Genomic DNA, 19,606 nt, shown 5'->3' with positions numbered 1-19,606 from the left:
CAACGCGTCAAAATGTGATGACCCAAAAGCAGCATCGCGCCTCATGCGCAAAAAGCGCACATTCAATAAGCAGCTACTTCACAGCAATGCTTGAATTGATCTGAAATCCCCTGGAGCGTGCTTCACTATAATAACACCTCAGCGTGCTCACCAGTCATAGTCCATCACTGCGATGATGATGGATACATTTTCTATATTTTCATTGGGAATGTCAAACACCAGCGCCTCGTTGTACGTGGGATTCAGCGTGTTCTTCTTGATGGAGGTCTTCCTCTTTTTTAGCCTCCGCCCGTCACATACCAGAGAGGCCTTCACGTACGGATCTGAAGCAGAGAACGGGGAGGGGGGGAGAACAAGGAAGATGGGAAGGGAAAGAAAGCAGGTGGTGGGAAAAGGAAGAGGGGGAGGCGTGGAGAGGAGCAGAAGAAGAAAGAGGTGGAGAGAGCCAGAGAGAAGCAGGGGGCGGAAGCAGAGAGAATAAGATAAGAGGGGACTCCTGTGAATGCTGTTAGGTATTATGTTCACAGGTATCCGCATCTGTAACGCATAAAAGGCATGAAAATCAAGTCACCTTGGCAAAGCTGGATTAAGAACACAAAGGGAGAAAAGCAGCACAGGTTGAATCACCTCAGTTATCCATTCAACATGTGCAGCCTGGTGACAGCAGCCAAGGAAAACACACACACCCACACGACTCTGTTTTTATGCCACGTTTAAGCATCTTTCCAGGCCCGCAATCATGTCGGGATCAGCGAGGAACAATAGCAGCGTGCGATCATTAACATTTCAGATCTCATTTAATCTGAGAGGGCAATCATCAAGCCCTTAAGTGAAGGATAACTCAAATCTCTTTTTAATATAATTGTTAATTAAATATCAGAATTTGGATTCGCATTTCTACGTCTGCAACGCCTCCAGGTCAGATGGTTGAGGTGCCTCTACCCCTTGAAGCTCTGGTCACACAGTTAAATACAGTCAATCTGGTGATGCTCTATATATTCAGGGAATATTTAGCAAAGATTTGTAGTAATTTGCCTCGTCACGCTACGTCTGCTCCTGTAAGTAATTTATTAGGTTTTGGGGAATTCCTTTCTGACAACATTTTTTATGCACGCTTGTTGGTTTTATTGAAAGTGGAGATAACGGTAACGAAAGAGGAGTTGGCGTCCTCCGTCATGTGTTACAAAGCCGCATTACACTGATCTGTGGCGGCGGCCTCTGCTGGAGAAGACTTTCTTCTTCATTTGTTGCTAAATGGCATGTAAATGACTATTTTATCGAAAAGGATCTAACACCATGTTTACCAGTGATGTTTACCCACAGGAGAAAAATATCTCTACAGGGCTTCACGCCAGTTATTATGGTATACATCTGGCCAGTGATCAGTCAGATCAGGATATAAAGCTAAAAGCACTCAGGAAAGCAACATATATCACCAGCAGCTGTTTTTGCAGACAGCGCTTAAGCTGTTTTCTGTCATATTTTTCCTCTAAATGAGTTTCCAGTCAGAGTGCTTGCTGGAGGTCTTGCAGCAGCATGATGTGTGTGAATGCATTAATTCTTTACCTGAGAAACCAGTCAGGTCCATGGCTTTGAGGTTGGTGGCCTTGATGATTGTAGCGGTGAGCCTGCCTGCAGTGGGCAGGTAACACAGCGAGAAATTAAGTTCCCCGAGATCGGCCTTCTCCTGTAGGTCAATATACACGCAAACAGAGATCAGAAATGGGGCGAGGTCAGACAGATCACACGCAGCATCAGAAACACAGAGATAAGAATTCTGTGGTTTGCTATCTGTGCTTGAAACGAGTTAGATCTGTGACTGACAGCGCGCGACAGCAGGTGTCCCGATGTGGACAGCAGGAGTGTTTGGGCACGGGGGAAATGCTGTCGCTGTAAATGAATCATACACCGATCTGCTGAAGTCACTGACTAGGAAAGAGTTAAATACAAGCAACGACATGTGGGCTTTTTATATCTCTGCCTCTAGTGCTATCTGCTGATCTGCCCGTGCTCTCAGTGGCACCTCGGTAATGACACCGGTGGTATTCAGATCACACGGTGATGCGATGGCTCCTTAGTGGCTTTGAGGCTCACTAATCAATACTTCCCAAAGTGAAACACTGAAATACGCCGATGACGCTGATGCTTTAAACTTACTTAATAAATTAAAGCCCCTTGCCAAAAAATGTTTAAGACTCTGCTCCATCTAATTTGCTAATAGCCTTCTATGAATATTTCATATAAATCTACTTGGACATTGCCTAATATAAAGTTTGGAAGTGGCTAGCATTGCCCTTCCAGTAATCTATCTGGACTCTTCTGAGCTGCTTTGTTACTTTACCAGACTGCGAATTAATCTGTGCTGCAGGCCATTTCCGCTCTGTACCATTTCTATACTTCTCCTCCTCCTACATATACAATACAAGCTGGGTTTATTTTAGATGATTCCGACATGTGTTAGTATTTGAGTCTTAATTTCCCCTGCAAAACCTGAGTAATAAAACATTCTTGACTCGGTCCAAAAATTGTCCAGTTTAATTGCAGAAGCCTTAAAGCATCTTTTATTCATATTTATCAAATATTTGAAACTTTTAATGACATTAAATACAAACCACATCAATTCAGAAAATGATTTTCAAAGTAAAAGAATTCAGGTATTTAGACATCCACATTTAGTAAGTGGCTGTCTTTAAGAATAAAACTATTGTGGCTTTTCATGCTTTTGTCATTTTGGTAACTGAATGTTATTTTTTTTGTTAACATAATTCTGTACTCTCAGGGAAATCTGGAAGATCTGGGGAGAGATTGCATCATACATGACCATCAGAGAAATGTCTGACTGGCTTCAAATTATGTCTGAAGCAGGACGACGAGCCCAAACAAACAGAATCCTAAAGAACTATCTCGAGTCACCAGAACAACAAACAGATGGTGTGGGTCTGGGATTACATTAAGACAAAAATGCAGCAGAGACAACTTGAATCCACAGAACTGTGGCACGTTCTTCCAGTTGCTCGATAACCTACCTGCAAATTATTGTGTGCAAGTGTACCCGAGAGAATTCACGCAGTTAAAAGCCAAGGATTTACTACTTTTTTCAGTTTACTGCACTTTTGTTGTCATTATTCGAAAAATGCAAACAATTCATGGCACGTCAGTCAATTGTTGCTTTACTTTCAGGGCCATAAACTTTTTCACTGCATCTTTTGTCCAACAGGAAATACAAGACAGTGACGGCCAAAGGTTTTGTTAAACGTTTGAGTTATTGAAAGTTCTAAAATCCTTGAGATTGTTTTTCTCTTTTGTCACAGAGACATGAAAAAGAATGTAAAACTGAAGCAGCAAAGTACAAGAAAAACAAACAGTGCAGGTCCTTTTTTTCCTTCTTTCAACTTCCCAATATGTTAACCCTTTAATAAATATTGAAACCTTTTAGTTAACTGATATAAAAATAACATTTAACTGGCAGAACATTATGCGCTCATATGTGAACATAAGCTTGTTTTGATAAAAACAAAACTGAGATGACCAAAACTGAAACTAAGCTGAACAAAAGAGGTTTAAAATGCAATAAAAATAAGAACTATTGAAAAACAGGTGTAATAACTCTGACTCACCTCGTGTCTGTGTCTACCTTTTTGTACCTTCATACAGCTATATTTGTTTTCTCTTTCTTCCGAGGCCAAAATTGAGATTCATTTTTGTAACGTTACGGCACCCACTTCTGCCTTAAATCTCAAATAGAAGCTGTCAGATTTCCCATTTCTGTTTCAGTTCTATTTATCACAGCTTTGGCCCATAATTTGCAGCTGCAACGGCCCAAATGCACCACAAGGCTCATTCAAATTTCATCAAATCTAATCTACAGTGGGCATCTCCTCCAAATGAGCATGTCTATTTTGGGTTATTTCTTACCGCAGTGCCCTCCACAATGTCCCTCCAGATGGGTTTGTCCCCGGTGCCCTCGCTGAAGTCCAGCAGGTTGTCCACCACTACCTGGCCTATCAGGTCGTGTCTGGAGAAGCGGTCAAAGTCGTACACGGAGAAATGCAGTTTCCTGGAATGTAGCTCATTCAGCGGCACGCCAAACTGAAATGTCTCATTGAACACTGGGTTTAAGGTCTTCCTGTGGACCTGAAAGACAGACAGAATTTACTGTTTAGATCATAGCTGCGTAAATATCTTGTACTCGTATTGTAGTAATGAAATAATTAATAGGTAGGTAAAAAATTTTCAGGTGGGAATGGGGAACGAAGGGGTAGCAAGGGACTACTATATTTTACAGCCCACACACCCTGGACTTGCACTGTAATAAGAGTGCCACTGCCTATATTTTCATTGCTGTCTCTCAATAGTATGCTGTCAGTAAAAAGCAATGGCAATTCCATCAGCTAGAATTACTCAAAACACATTTAACCTGATGTTACCTTCTGTTATTAAGGTATCAAATAAGTGCAAGGAATACTTATAAGCCAGTAGTTCCTGCCTAAGACAACTCCTGGAAAAAAATGGCTTGAAGGGCGCTAGTCTGGCTTATTTTAGTCCCACATGCTTACAGAATTGTTGGCAACTTCTGGAGGCTGCTGAGTGAAAGCGGTTGCTAGGTGAGTAATTGACATGTGCAGAAAGGCTTGTGCGACTCAGGCTATTGAACTGAGGGGCGATACCAGGACGAAATAAATAAAGACTATTTTAAATTAATAATTATGCAGAACTACTTTGATAGACTAGTAATAGGTGAACTGCACTGTAGCTACAGACTTATATCTTTTTAAGGGCCGTTACCTGATGTGTTAATTTATAATACAGTAATAACAATTTTTAATATCATCATTTCATCCATCCATCCATTTTTGTTTTATTACCGATTCTCTTTATATTTGTAACTTTTCATGCAGAATAATAAGTACTTGCAAAGGAATTTTTTCTGTTTTAATCTGCAGATTTACTCTTTTATATATAAGTTATTTTCACATTTGAGTCTTTTTTATTGATTCTTTCATTCCAGCTAAAAACACAAGACATTTCTGAAGATAAATTCATGAAAACCAGCGACTTGTTTGGCAACTCTTAATGCTCTATTGAAAATGCACCCAGAATCCTCTGCTGAATTTATGAAAAATCATTATAATCTGCCGCAAAGTAAAATGTATTTTTCAGGCTGTTTCACAAAGTGCAACTATATTTCTTCAACCAAACAAACAGGATGTTTTCTTTTTTCCAGCAGAGGAGAGGAGTCACTGAGGATTTGTGGCTTCATAAATCCTCAAACGACCTGCTGAATGTTTCAAAGTTTGTCTTCTGGCTTTTATGTGTGACTTGAATGAAGCAATGCAAAACTTTCAAAATGCTTTCCTTGGAGGCAGAAACTGAGCTGCATTTGTTCAGAATTCCTTTCCTTGAAAGCAGTAATCTACAGGATCCTCGTGTTTTAAAGCAACATCTTTGACACCGAGAGCTTAGCGCTGTTTTTTGGTATTTAAACTTTGGCTGAATTTGAGTTTATGGTGTTTTTTCTCAATCCTGGGCTTTCTTTTGTTTCCCTATCTAAAGCACAGATATTCTCCACTTTCGCCCAAAACAAATTAGAAAACAGAGAGCTTTAAAAGCTTTAAGGGTGAATCTAAACAGCAACATCAGCCCAGACTTGTAAGCATTAGCAACTTCTTTCTTTTTTTGCTAATGACTGACATTATTTCAAAAACATGACAGAGGGATGTGTTTAAAAGTGTGCCGCGTTTGCTAAAATGTCCTCGAGCCACATAATTATCATCTAACACACTGGCTGACCTTGTTCCTTTGCCAGGGTGAGAAAAGTGAATTTCACCTTTCCCTTTGGGATGGAAGACCCAATCATAGTTGTGAAATTAAATAACGACCAAAAACTAGATTTAAAACTGAATATTTTCTTTTTGTCAAACACGCACAGTTCTTTCCTTAACTCTCGTATCTCGTGTCACATCAATTCAGTCTCACGGAAAGACGGCGGCTATAATTTCCTCCTCATCACATCTCAGCATATTGTGGGCTCCGTTTGTAAATTTGTCGTCAACCTCATTCCGGCTCCAACACATAATTTTGCTATTTGCTGTTTTGCCAGTGGGATTTATTTGCTATGAAAGCATTTGATGTGGATGCTGTCATGTTATAAAGCATGTGCAAATTAAAATGTGATGAACACAGTTTTCCAAATCCAACTTTTGTGGCTGCGTGAGCGGCTCTGTCACTTCGGCTTATTAGCACTTGATGATTACTTGTTAGCTTTGGATTAAACAGGCAGCTGATGAAGGCTCTTTGAGTTCTGCAACCCGAACACAAGCCCTAACATCTACATCGAGGCGTTGTGTTTCTTTTTTTGAAAACGGTTGGAGGCATAAAAGCATTGCAAAATATGAGTGGTGTAAAAATTCGGTGTTAATGAGGATGTGATTGAAATTAAACAATCACCTACACTCCAAACAAAAGAGGAGCCGTATTATGCAAATGGATGAAGCATTCATGCTTTTCAGTGGTTGAAGGGGCTTTTGATGTGCCGGAGACAGTCACACAAAAGGGAGAAATTTCCAAATCATACAGCTTCACTGTCACTGAAAGCTTATTTTTCTCACTTTCCCAGCCCTCTTTGATTCTTTTTATCCCAACACGGCAAAAGTACAACCCCATTTCCAGAACATGAAAGAAAAATTTAAAATGATTAAATATATATATATACATATATCCTTTAATCTACATTTAACTGAAAATAGTACAATCAAAAATGTGACAGTCAAAATGAAATGCAGATTGTACAACTATAACATATAGTATTATATAGAAGGCATTTAATAGGAGGCACAGCCTTCTCTGGACGTGATGTAAGCACGCCTGCAGCTGTGCAACCCTGCATGTCCCAGACGTGTTCAGCAGCAGACATATTAGGCCTGAAAGGCCTGAACCGCTCTGGCGGCGTGGGGACGGGCTTTGTCCTGCTGAAACAGCCGCACGGTGGGGTGCCGCAAGAGTGGCACAAATACATGTGCAAGGCTGCAGCAACGTACATGCCAACGGCCCAGCTTTGACCAACTTCAGCCAGTCGCAGGTGCTGGCAATGATGTTCATTTGCACATTTGTGTTTGGTAAACTAATCCTGCCACTAGTTAGCTAACTGATCAGCTGGAAGGTTTGGGTTTTCTGAGAGATTAAGATGATGTGAAAATGAAGACTGAAAATATTTCACAGCATAAAAAAGACCAACCCCCCCCCCCCCAGAAAGTTAGGTGAAAAGAATTTCATCATTTACAGCAAAATATAATTTAAAAATCCAGAGAAATGTCTTTAGTAAAGACCAAGGCCCCAAACCCTGTTTTACAGCCATAATCTTCAGGGCTTTAGACAGCAGTATAGCCGAGTGTAAAGAGAGGTCCCTTTACCCATTTCCATGAGACAATTTTGTGTTTTCAAAGAACATCCTTTGCCTTGTCATTTTGACGGTTGAATCCAGCCGAGATATGGAGTCACAGACTGGGAACAGAGGCTTCAGAAAGTCGCTGCACTGAAATGCAAGTACAGCGACTATGGTTCTCCGAGCCCAATCTCAAAGTGATGGAGCTGTAAGGCCAAGTTTCATTTCTATGAGCAGCCAGTTTCACAGCAGCCGGCTGTATAATACAGGTGATCATAGATCTTTTATTTATTTTTTGAGTAAACGTTATAAGGGCTAATAAACTGTTGTGTGGACCGGTCGAGGGTCAATAACCCTTGACGTGATTAAAGCATGTGTGGGCCTTGATGTGATTCTCATTTCCCATTGTGGCCTTTAGTGAAACTGAATTTGAAACCCCCATACAAGCAGGAGCGGTGTTAAATGCACATCATTTAATTCTGTTTTCTCTTACATGTTACACAGGTTCACAAGTTCAGAGACAGGGCGCTACTGGTGATATTTATAGATCTAACACAAAGAACAACAACTCACATTTGTGAGGCCACAGAGCTCATAAATTCTGAGCTTTTCCACAGAGAATAAATTAGAAGACAGGAGGATTTTTCAAGGGCTAAGGGTACATTTCCTGGTACAGAATGTCCCGGAATGTACTCAAATATTGACTGAGCTGTCCTCAAACACCAAAATAACACGCAGGAGTTGAGTAGCAGAGCCCTGTAATAGTCAGAAGAACATTATCCTGAATAAATTATGCTCCAGATTAGATTAGATTACATTAGTTGAACTGTAACGATTCTCCACGGGAAGGCTGGGCCATCAGTGCATCAGGAAACAGGCCGAGAGAAAACAAAAAACTGATGCTGTTTAAATCTTAAGGGGATTCTTTTATTGTGTGAGCTTTTTCCACAGCATCAAGTGAGCAGTTTGCCACTAAGGATGAGTGTGGTAGGAGTGAGAAGCACCTTTGTCTGGAATTTCTTCTTCCTGTCTGGCAGTAGGTAAATCTTCACGTACGGGTCAGAGAAGCCATTGGCATCCTTCGCTGGCAGGTCCAAAGCTTTCAGTATCTTCACCACCAACTGCTCCGTACTGCGAGAAACATACACAGAAAACTCCATTAAACTCGTATATAAAAAGCCAAGATGCCCAAATTTGCACGAACACGTATGAGCCCTAGACAGGGTCAGCCTCCCCACACACCCAAACACCTCAGCAGAACTCATATACGCGTATAATAGTGTGGGAGGTTCAGTGTCTCTGGTGTAAAGAGTATCCAGAATAGCTTGTGTGGTGTGCGTGTCTGTGTGTGTGTTTGTGTCTTATCCCTGCAGCTGTATCTTGGTTGCACTATCAGCGATGTAAGCACAGCAAGCACAGATGTTCAGCCAGCGCGCCTGTCCAGTGCTGAGCTCATTAATTAACCTTAACACAGTACCCTTTAATCTGTAGTCACTTGGGTCATGGAGATGTTGGTGCATAAGAGCCGAGCAGAAAAAGATGAATAATTTATTAGCCAATAACAAGAAAATGAATGTATTTCACAGGAGTACGGATTAATCATTGTAACAAGTGCATGTTTAACATTTGCTCGGAAAATGCGAGAAACTGCAGCTTTTCTACATCACGTGTGATAATACGTGACCCAAGAGACAGATTCAAAATCTTTACAAAAAAAACCCCTAAAATACGAAAACATGCAAGCACCCAGCTGTCAGAGTTATCAATGTAAACACATTTATTTGACTGATTGCATATTTCTTGTACATTTAATCAATACTACAGTGATTGCCTAAGGCAGTGGTTCCCAAATAGGGAGCAGGAGCTCCAGGAGAGATGCTGGGGTGAATTTAAAGAAGTTGTCAGATGACTCCTGTACTCCTGTAAAAATGAAATCATCCCAAAGAAACACCTTTTTTCAGTTGGCAGCATTCATGCAGATGTTATATTTGTTAACAGAACGCTACTCCCAGTAATAAGGAAAAAAGAGAAAATCACGTTACACACAAACAAAATTAGTAAGAATTAAGTTATTAACATATAAATCAGGTTGAAAGCTACAACTTACCAGCAATACTAGCAATTTTTTTCTATGGTGAAAACCTTCACCTTTTAGTGACTGTGAAATTATTGAATTAAAAATTATTTGCAACCCCACTGATCGCAGGTTTTTCTGTGGGTTTGGAAACCAAATCAAAAGAAATCCTTGGTGTAAAGCGATTATCAGAAACACACATTGTGGTTTTATAATCCTTATTTAATCCAGCAGTAAACAAAAGTGTACCTCGGAAACGGACATTTTAAATAGAAACCTGCATGTGTCCATCACCTCCAAGGTGACTGATGGGTCTTTTCATGCAACTAAACATCACAATTAATAGTTTTGCTGTTACAGGATTGTTTAATCAAACAACTGTAAAACAGGCCCGTAATATTAATTATAACTCTTATATAAATATATAAAATAAATAAAAACAGCCTGCAGCTAACAATTACTTTCACTAACAATTTATCTGCTGATTATTTTACCATTATGCGCCACAGAATCTTTAAAAATGAGTCAAACAATTAAATTGTTGTTGTAAGTTCTGATTATTTTTCTTCTAGTAAACGAGTCAAAGTATTAGCTCCTAGAAACCTCAACATTTTGATTTCTTATGTGGATTTATGGTTTTTCTACCTTGTATTGTACATGTATGTTACATCGGTTTTTCTCCAAACAGAAAAATAATGCTATCAGCAGCTTTGATCTAAAAATAGCACTTTTGACACACTCCCTTATAAATGCACAAGTAAGCACTATAACTGGAGTGTGAGCATTTTTGTTTTTTGTCATGGAAACAAACATGCGTGCAACATGCCCACAAACACACACACAAACACAAGCAGGCTGATGCGCATGCCCTAACATCTAAACGCTCCATCACACCGTCATGGCTGCATCTCCCAAGTCGTTTGTTATGTATTTAATTAGCAGATGAAGATGAAGATGGCTCGGAGGCTTTTAATCAGACCTCGTTAGACTGTGTCTCTACGAGTTAACCAGTGTGTCAGCACTTCATTAGCTGCTTAAGGAGAACAGCGTGAACTTTGGGGCTGAGGAAGGATCAGCAGGGCGAACGCTGGCAGTGACCCTGGCAGTTATGTCTTCTCTGTCCAAATGCAGCATTTAGTACAGCCGTGGCCAATCCAGACACATGTTTACCTCCGTATCACATCCAATTAAAGCAATCAGATAAACATGCCTACCAGTCGGCAATCACACCGAATAAGGGAGAAGATGTGCGGCGCCAACTGCTGCAGGAAATTACATTTCCAGGCAGGTAAATATTTCAACATGAAAGCCCTGAGTCATTTAAAAATGCATCAAATAATCATTTAATCCAGTATGATTTGTGGATATGTTGGCAGCAAAGATTCTGCAGTCACCTCAATGCATCAGTGCGCTTTAATGACAGGAAGCTTGTGAACAAAAAAACCCAAACAAATCTACCTCTCTCTTATTATTATGAATTTTCCATTACCTGTTAATTGATAGTTTAACATGGCTGCGGGTTTTCCTGCACTCATATGTCTTACTACAGAGCAAGACATGAGCTCGAACCAAACGCCAGGTTTTTACACAATCCCCGAGGCAACCTGCAGAGAATATACCTATTACTGCTTGAACAGGGAGTGAAATTCACAGCCTTATTCCTGGCAGACAATGCCCGAAAGCTAGCTGTTATTCCCACAGTGGAAATGTGTCAGCTTTTAATGGGATTGTCAATAGAAATGCCTTTCCCACAGGATCTGAGGAAGACTGACATTGTTGTTCTGAATGTTACACTCCAAACAGCGGGGTTTCGCACATTGACATACCAATCTTATCACTGCCGCAACACTAACACACCAACACCTCGCGTGTGCATCTACACACCTACCCACACTTGTTTTTGCTACATCTCAGACCTTTCCCCCTCACTTACATCTGCTCACTGGCCTTAATGAAACAACGTGATGCATTACAAGCGACTAGAGAAAAGCATAAGTTAACATGTGACTTTATAAATGGGGGGAGGAAAAAAAGGGCACACGAACCGTTTTCGTCACTGCCCTCCGTCTCCTACCAGCTCCCATGCTAATTCTTCGTATCTGTAACTTCAGCTATAACACAGCCTGGTGTTATTATGTGTTGACAGGGTTGCTGTTTAAAGTGGCTCTCCATATATAATTCATGACCGAAACGGCCTCTCGCTCCCTTTCTTTTCTGACCATCAGCACTTTTGCCCATCGCAGTGCTTCTACATGTCAAAGCAGGCAGAAATGGGGGCTGCCAGCTGAGCAGCCGACTCACTCCTTCCCACAACCCACCAGCACCTCGACTTACATTCACATTCATGTACACACCCAGCCCGCACAGCATGGCAGCCAACAGTTACATACTTAGAGCCAGCAGACCCGTGCTCTCCAGCAGAGAGCATTCAACTGAGCGTCGTCAAAGGAGTAAAAAAGGAAAGTAAGTACAGCAGCCTGTGCCACACAGTATCTAAAGACACAGATGCCACTTTCTCATTTTAAAAACCTTAATATTTCAGTTTATTATCATAAACAAATGAGAGCACAGCTGAGAAAACAACTCTCACATCTCCTGCTGGTGATAAGTTAGCTCAGAACGTGCTCGCTGTCTCAAACTCAATTTCTCTACTTCAGTTGGAGGATTTCTTTTTGTGTCTACTGAAGTGGATAAACACGCTGGAAGATATTTTCCCAAGAAGCATCCTCTTTGTTCTGTGCCATAAAGACATTCAGCAAATCAGTGCCTGTTTGCGGCACCTGACTTAGTATTTGAACGACTTTACAACCTAGCGTGATCAAAGTGGCTGAAAAACAGATGCATCAGCATTCAACGGAGACGTGCTGGTAGTTCGAACCAGTTTTGGTTTCATCATGCAAAGCTGAGAAGTTGTTCTTAGAGATAAAATTCTACAAATATATATCCCTGCTATCACAAGAATCTACAGGGTGCTGGATTTATTTATCTACTCGTCTTTTAACCAGGCTAGCAGTCTTTTTTTATGCATGGCACCAGTGGTCTATCCGCCCAGGCCAGCCAGCAACTTCCAGAGCCAAAAAATGAAAACAACGTGTAAGTGCTAAAAATTATAGTACCTGCAGCAGCCACTCGAGGCGAGTCATTCCCCATAGATACCCATGTTAAAATACCCACCTTTACAATACTAAAAAGCATGTTTATAGCCTGCTAAAAAAAGGGTTTGGGGCTCTGGAGCTTATTTGTTCTGTCATAAAAACTGTGCAGGGTGTTATTTTTTTCTAACCCAGCCAACTTAATTAGGATGTCTGCTAGGCTTCACCTCCACTAAACGAACTGCTGAACCTTATTTGTGCTGTTGACCCTTATTAGAGCATTAAATTAATAATTTGGCTAACTTTGACTGTAGTTGTACTAACAGCCTGTGGTTCTGTTGGGTTTACACCCATACACTCGCGGTCACCAACCTGGCAGTCGAAAAACTCACAAAACAGATCTTAGTGCTTACATCCATCTTTAATTTACAGGCTATAGTCCTGACTAAAATATCCCAACTACTGTAAGATAGATTGCCAATCTTAGTACTAATTAATATATGTGCATATTAACACTAAACACAAATGCAAATGTATAAATGAAAATGTAAAAATGCGTACATATTAGTGTGATAATTCTCAAAACTAAAGAAGCTGTTACATTCTGTGGTGGTTTGTGTTGAAAGTCTTATGACAGATGATTTTATGATGGGAAAGTCTCCATGCTACTGACTGTGTAAGTGTGTATTTACTGATTCGTTGAAAGCACTGTATGCCCACTCAATAACAGCCTCACAAAGATACTAGTGCAACCCAGCTGTGTGGTGATGTAACAGCTGCACCATTCACCGTTAAACTATGTATGGTAAATGATTTATTAATGTTCAAATTCTCCACTTTTTACATTAGAAGACATTGGCAGGGTGAGAGTAGGTTGCCTTTGGTGCAAACTTGCTGACTTACTTGAAGGCGTAGCGCAGGAGGAAGCTGATCTTGCCGCAGGTGTCGCCCTGTTTGCCTTCGCCCTGGTCGCCTTTGGGTCTGTAGAGCTCTGGTTTAATCTGCCCAATGCTGGTTACCTGTTCCTTCTCCTCTCCGTGGAAATCGGGACTGGAGAGCTGGTGAGTCATGGGCTTGGGCCTAAACAGAGATAAAAGGGCTCAGAGGGTGCATATTAAGGGAAGCGCACCAAATGCACACGTGTAGTCACTAAAAAAGTGTGATTTTGCAACATTATCAGAGATACAGAGACGGATATCATAAAAAAAACATTCAAAACAAGCAGTGCAGACGCTTCGCTTTACAGACCTCAAAAGTGTTCATTAAAAGAGAGCAAGATTAAAACCGCTGTAACCTGAGTAATGCGATTTTTACGACTGTGTTTTCAAAAACACATTTTATAAAGGTAGAGTCCTCCTCTTATTGATGTACTGATGTGTTTGTTAAATGGATGTACGGTAATGATCACCAGCTCGGGGGTTAAAGTTCACTCCTGTTTTTATTTCCCACTTTGCCTCTGAATTTGGCGACAAAAACGTCAGCGCTAACGGACTTAAATGAAAAACAAACACACACACTCGATACTGACCGAGGGGTGACCTGCTGTTGGGAGTGAGCGTTCGGCAGGTCTTTATGGGCTCCACCCTCTGAGTTGGGAACGTCTGGAGATGTCTGACTCAGCTTCAGAGTTCCTACAAGAGTATAAAATCTTTGGTGACTCACATGCTTGTTTTGTTTTGTTACAGTGCCACTAAAGACCTGCATTTTTGTCAGCAACATTGATCTCATTGATTGTTGTACTTTGATTTAGCAGGCAGTGATTTACCAGCTGAGGGGAGTGAAGGAATGAGCAGACATATTTACAATAGCAGAACATGAGCCAGCATTAAAGGCATACAGAGACGTGAAACAAGGCTACATCAAACTGCAATAAAGGCAGCCAGCAAACATTTGATATTGAATAATGATAAACAGCGTGCACCAGCGTTGACAGCCAGCATAAATAAAACTCCAGGATGAAAACTCAGAGCTGTTTTTATAAACTCAGGTCCAAAATATCTCTGACAACAGTTTCTATTTTAGCTTCTTTTTCTAATTGCTGCCTGTTTTTGTATAATGTTGTGCTCAGCTGACAGGCCAGTTCAAAACACTCCATCATCACATGCTGTTTGGACAGCATGGCTTAAAGTCAGGTGCATGTTTTAAGGCTGTCTTTTATTCCTGCAATTGAGTCAAAACAGCACAAAACAGCAAAAAACAGCGAGAATGCATAAAAATGGCAAATTGCCTGTATTTGTATAGCGCTTTACTAGTCCCTAAGGACCCCAAAGCACTTTACACATCCAGTCATCCACCCATTCACACACTGGTGATGGCAAGCTATATTGTAGCCACAGCCACCCTGGGGCGCAGTGACTGCCGGACACTGGCGCCACCGGGCCCTCTGAAGTGTCTTGCCCAAGGACACAATGACCGAGACTGTCTAAGCCGGGGCTCGGACCAGCAACCTTCCAATTACAAGGCAAACTCCCAACTCTTGAGCCCAGCTTTAAGTCAGAGGTACATGCATAGGAATAATGGTGTCACATTACCATCTACTAACTGTGATATGTGATACTGACGTTGAAATATCATTATGGATTTCTATAGTTATGTAACTCTCTTGGCACCGCAATTGGATTTTGAATTTAATTAATCTGCTAAAAAAGACTCAATAAGCAAAGCTACGGTTTAATTTGATAATTTGATTATTATCATTAGAATTGTTATCATTTTATGAATATTTATATGTTATTCTATTATGTAACATTACTTCTCTCATCTTCATATAGTGCAATATTATCATTATAGTAATAAAGGCAATAATAATAAAGGCAAAATCCAATGAGAGTCTTCAATATATTTAATATTAATATTAATAATTTTAATTCGATTGCTTGTTTGTTCAGGGCATATCTGTTTTCACTTGGGTTTCAGTACGCTTAATTTATTTTCTACAGCAGGTGTGTTAAACTAAGAGCCTGGGGGGCAGAACCGGCCGCTCGAATGACTTTGCAAAGTGTGAAAATTGCAGAGGAGGTCATAGATTTGGGAATTTTCCCTGTATTTTGCAAAAGGAAGCATTGTGCTGCAGCTCGTTAAGAATTGATCATGTGCTTCTTTAATTTAGCAGTGTTTCTTTATAATGACAGTATACTGACTGAATGTGGGAAAAACTCATATATATTGCTGAAATTGCCCTCATTTTTCTTGAGACATCTCAGGATGTTCGTAATCTATTATCTAAATGGACGGCTGATTAAATCTGAGTGTTTTCAGAACGTACTTGCACAGCTATACACCAAAAGAAAGGGAACTTTTGGACAGAGTATTTTTTACAGGTTATTAGGCAGCGGTTTTACCAGTTCATCCCCCTTGAGATGGAATTGGGCTGTGTGTGGCTCATAAGCTAAAATGAAATTGACACTGTGGTCTGCATGCAGGTGTTTTCTGCAAGCATGCTCTGATAAAACTAGCTGCTAAGGACAGTTAAGCAGCCAAGGAGCTACTAGTAGAGTTCCTTCAGCATTCAAGAAGAACAAAACAGAGCTAAATGGAAAGATATATTTATCAGGTGGCGGGAATCAGAGGTCTTTAGGTTGTAAATCAGCCACTCACCTGCATCATATGTTCCAAAAATTATTTAAAAAAATAATAAAATAACAAATTTGCACATTATATTTTTTGTCATTTAGATCCTAAAAGATGTGTGTACCACTTGTTTTAAATTTTACTACTAAATAAATGTCTGTAATAAAAGACCACGCCAGTACGATGAAAAAGTAATATTCCTTGAGTGTAGCACCACTGAAGCCCATTTATATACACGCAGTAATGGTCAACATTCATCATAGTGCTACAGTTCAGACAAATTATTTTACAGCATGTAGGTAAACATATTAAATTCACTACCCTGTGAGTATATTAAAATGAGAGGGTATTGACGGAGACATTGCATCGCTCTTTCAGCCTGGCTGAAATGAATGTTTGCGTGTCTTTGCTCTCTCACCAGCATTGTTGGGGTAGGTGTCCATGTCCAGGTAGGAGTGCTCCTGGGTCTCATTTGGCCCTCCAACCACGCCTCCGACCTCACCCCTCTCCAGCCCCACTAGGTCAGAGAAATGGGGGTGGTGCTGGCCCTGCTGGCCAAGGGTGGGATAGAGCGAGGACGAGGAGTGGCCCTCTTTCCTCTGCAGCAGCGGGGGTAAGAGTGACGAGCCCCCGGCAGCTGCAAGGTTTCCGACACCGGCGGTTCCAGGAAGCAACCCCGATGTCAGGCTCAGACCTCCGCCCTCCTTGTCCCGCCATGGTAGCCAGCAGAGCTTCCAGGAGACGAAAAGGGAGACGGAGAGGAGGACGATGCCGCAGAATGTCACAATGACCGACAGCAGACTGACAGAGATCTCTGCAGAGGACCACAGGAAGAAGGTAAAGAGACGAGTTAACACTTACAAGTCTCTAGCCAAGATAACACTTCTGAGAGTGCACTTTTTTGTAACCTCTATTTAACCAACAAGTTAAACTCTTGAGATTTTTACACGATTTTCCTGCACTGAGCCTGGCAGGGTTAGCCCTGAATGTTTGTGTTTTTTTTAAAATCTGAGCTCCGAGAAAAAAAATCTTTGCAAGCACAGCCCACTCCCACACTGCAACACAACAATGCTAACAATGCTAAAGAAAGCGCTGCCAAGGGCCATAGCTTGGATATTAAAGATGGACATCTGAACCGTGAAGCCAGCTTGGAAGTACCTTAAACCTGCAAAAGGCCAACAGGGGGCAAATCCTCTGCTTGGAGAAAAACTATGTGGAAAAAGTCCTTATTATGAAAAGCTCCCTCATTCTCTCCTTTTTTCAGGAGTTTATGGCCTCATTTGCAAACTTCAAGTCTATTTGTATACACCATGACCTTTATTTGGTACAGTATGGTCCCCATTGGAATAACAAAAACAGCAAAGTAGGGTATGCTGTGATCTCTGTTGGACCTATGTGCAAGCTGCAAACTTCAGTCATACTAATAATGTAACAGTCAAGGTAGAGACAAGCAGCGCATGTGTTTAATAACAAGTTTTTATATTTTAATGAGTTAGGAGGACGGACACTTGTCTGTTTGCTCTATTGATTTGGGGTTAGGTAAGCTTAGTCTGCAGTGCTTTAATTGCTCCTGAAGTCAAAAGCTAAATAAACCCATAAAAGGCTAAAAAATGTTACCTGGTTTCATGTTTCGCCAGGATTTCCCCATAACATTGCAAGTTTCTTAGTAAAATGCAGCATCCGCTTATCATGTCCAGTTTACCAAAAACAAGACTGCGATGGTCAAAATGCTCAGACCAAGGATGCACAACTGAACATCACAGTGGTTGCGCACATTTTTGTATACAGTCTATGTTTAGCAGTGGTTTGAGCATGCTTACGAGATCAATTCTAACATGATTGTGTGTACCAAATGTAATCCAATAGCTGCTGAGGCATTTTTTTAAAAAGCGTCTTCATCAGCATGCATCTGGTATTTTACACGTTAACATGTTACGCATACATATGTCTGAGAAATCAACAATAAACCACTGCATGATGAACAATCCACACGCGCACACACGCACGCACATCGCTCCCAACATCACCACATTATCTACAAATCACGCATCACGGAGCGGCAGAGGCAGGAAAGGGAACCTGCTGTAGGCGTAAATAGCAATATGCAGCCATCCCCTCAAGCTCACATCCCAAATTTGAATCCTGAGCTTAAAATGAGGGCAAACGCTGGCAGAGTGGATGTTCTTAGAGAAGGAGAGGAGGCGGTGGGGTGGTTGGGTGGGGGTAGCAATTAAAAAAACACCAACACCGACAGTGATGTCTCTATGCAGTGTCATCCTGCATTTCCTCACGGTTATGAGCTTTTTAATGTGTGATGGCTCGAGGATTGTAACTGTGGAGTGAGGGTGGGGTTGAGGGTTTTCTGCGTGTGGATATGTGAGGGTGAGGATGTGGGTGTTTGGGATGGTGAAGGGTGGAGTATGACTCATCCGTATGTAGAAAGTGAGCAGAATAAAATAAAAAATACAAAAAAAGAGCCATTTCAGCACCAGACTGCTGGACAGTTCCAGCAGCAGCAGCCGCTGACAGAGCTCTTGGGCCGGGAAACTTTATAACTTCTGCTGAGGAGTGGGCACATGTGCGCATGCTGGACACTCTGACTTGTAAATTCATTATAAATTAATACATTTGTAAATACCTTATAAATATTATATGAATATTAATTAATAAATAGACCGAATATACAATGAGTATGTATTCTTATCCCGGACCATTTGAAGTCTTTTTATAAATAGCATCTTTTGGTCTGACGACTTTCATGACAAACGGACCAATCAGAATCAAAATGAACTACAGGCCCAGAGCCCTGAACATGAATATTCAATCACTGTAAGCAGACCAAGTAAGACACAGCGTTCAGATTTCCCAGACTGTGTACTCCTCTGCACCTTGCGGCATATAAGTAAAAAATTTTTTACCTTTTGCCCTCTTGAGCTGCATCCAGAACACGAGGTCACCAATTAAGAGTTTTTTCTGTCCGCAGGCGGGCCAGGCACGACCTTTGCATACTATAACTTTGTCTCACCCACAGAAGGAAATGTTTTCCAAACCTCCACAAGTCTCACACAAAGGCCTTAACCTCCCTTTCGTCTTAATTTACTTTGTTTCAGAGTGCCTTTATGGGCATGACAAAGACATAAGCACTTTTAAATCAAACAAAGAAGAATTACATTTTATCTGTAACCGGCTGACAACAAGACTGAGAGCAAATGAATGAAAACAAGACAACAGAAGCCAATCCTTCAGCCCAGGGCTACATCTTCTGGAACTTGGTTCGCCTACTGTCTCCATCCGCCCTCCCTCACGTTCTCTTTCACTCTCTCGTATGTAATCCCCTCAAACACCCCTCTTTCCTCGCTGTCATTTTTTCCCCCATGCTGTCTGCCTCTGCATGCTCTCTCTCACTCTCTTTGTTCGTCACCCCAACCTTCTATCTGTCTCCCCCCTGCTTTGCCTCAGCTTCTCTTTGGTGAATTATTCATCAGCCTG

The 19,606-nt window shown here is 41.2% G+C and overlaps 1 protein-coding gene across 1 annotated transcript in view; it reads right to left on the bottom strand.

Annotated features, from left to right (window-relative positions):
* Positions 1 to 19,606, bottom strand: part of syt3 (synaptotagmin III) — a 39,804-nt gene that overhangs the window by 5,880 nt on the left and 14,318 nt on the right. The window contains exons 4-10 of the mRNA XM_086290015.1: positions 16,536 to 16,931; positions 14,076 to 14,178; positions 13,451 to 13,627; positions 8,386 to 8,512; positions 3,916 to 4,134; positions 1,567 to 1,687; positions 152 to 323 (exon numbers count right to left, since the gene is read on the bottom strand). Of these exons, the coding sequence (XP_086146141.1) occupies positions 152 to 323; positions 1,567 to 1,687; positions 3,916 to 4,134; positions 8,386 to 8,512; positions 13,451 to 13,627; positions 14,076 to 14,178; positions 16,536 to 16,931 (1,315 nt within the window). The remainder of the gene's footprint in view (positions 1 to 151; positions 324 to 1,566; positions 1,688 to 3,915; positions 4,135 to 8,385; positions 8,513 to 13,450; positions 13,628 to 14,075; positions 14,179 to 16,535; positions 16,932 to 19,606) is intronic.

This window comes from Aulonocara sp. 'chitande type north' Nkhata Bay, linkage group LG4 (genome assembly GCF_057382095.1).
Source record: "Aulonocara sp. 'chitande type north' Nkhata Bay isolate Kocher_YH1m ecotype deep benthic linkage group LG4, A_spYH_male_GT1.1, whole genome shotgun sequence".
Lineage (NCBI taxonomy): Eukaryota > Metazoa > Chordata > Actinopteri > Cichliformes > Cichlidae > Aulonocara > Aulonocara sp. 'chitande type north' Nkhata Bay.
Note: the sequence above shows the minus strand (reverse complement) of the source record. Positions and strands in the feature narration are given on the sequence as shown.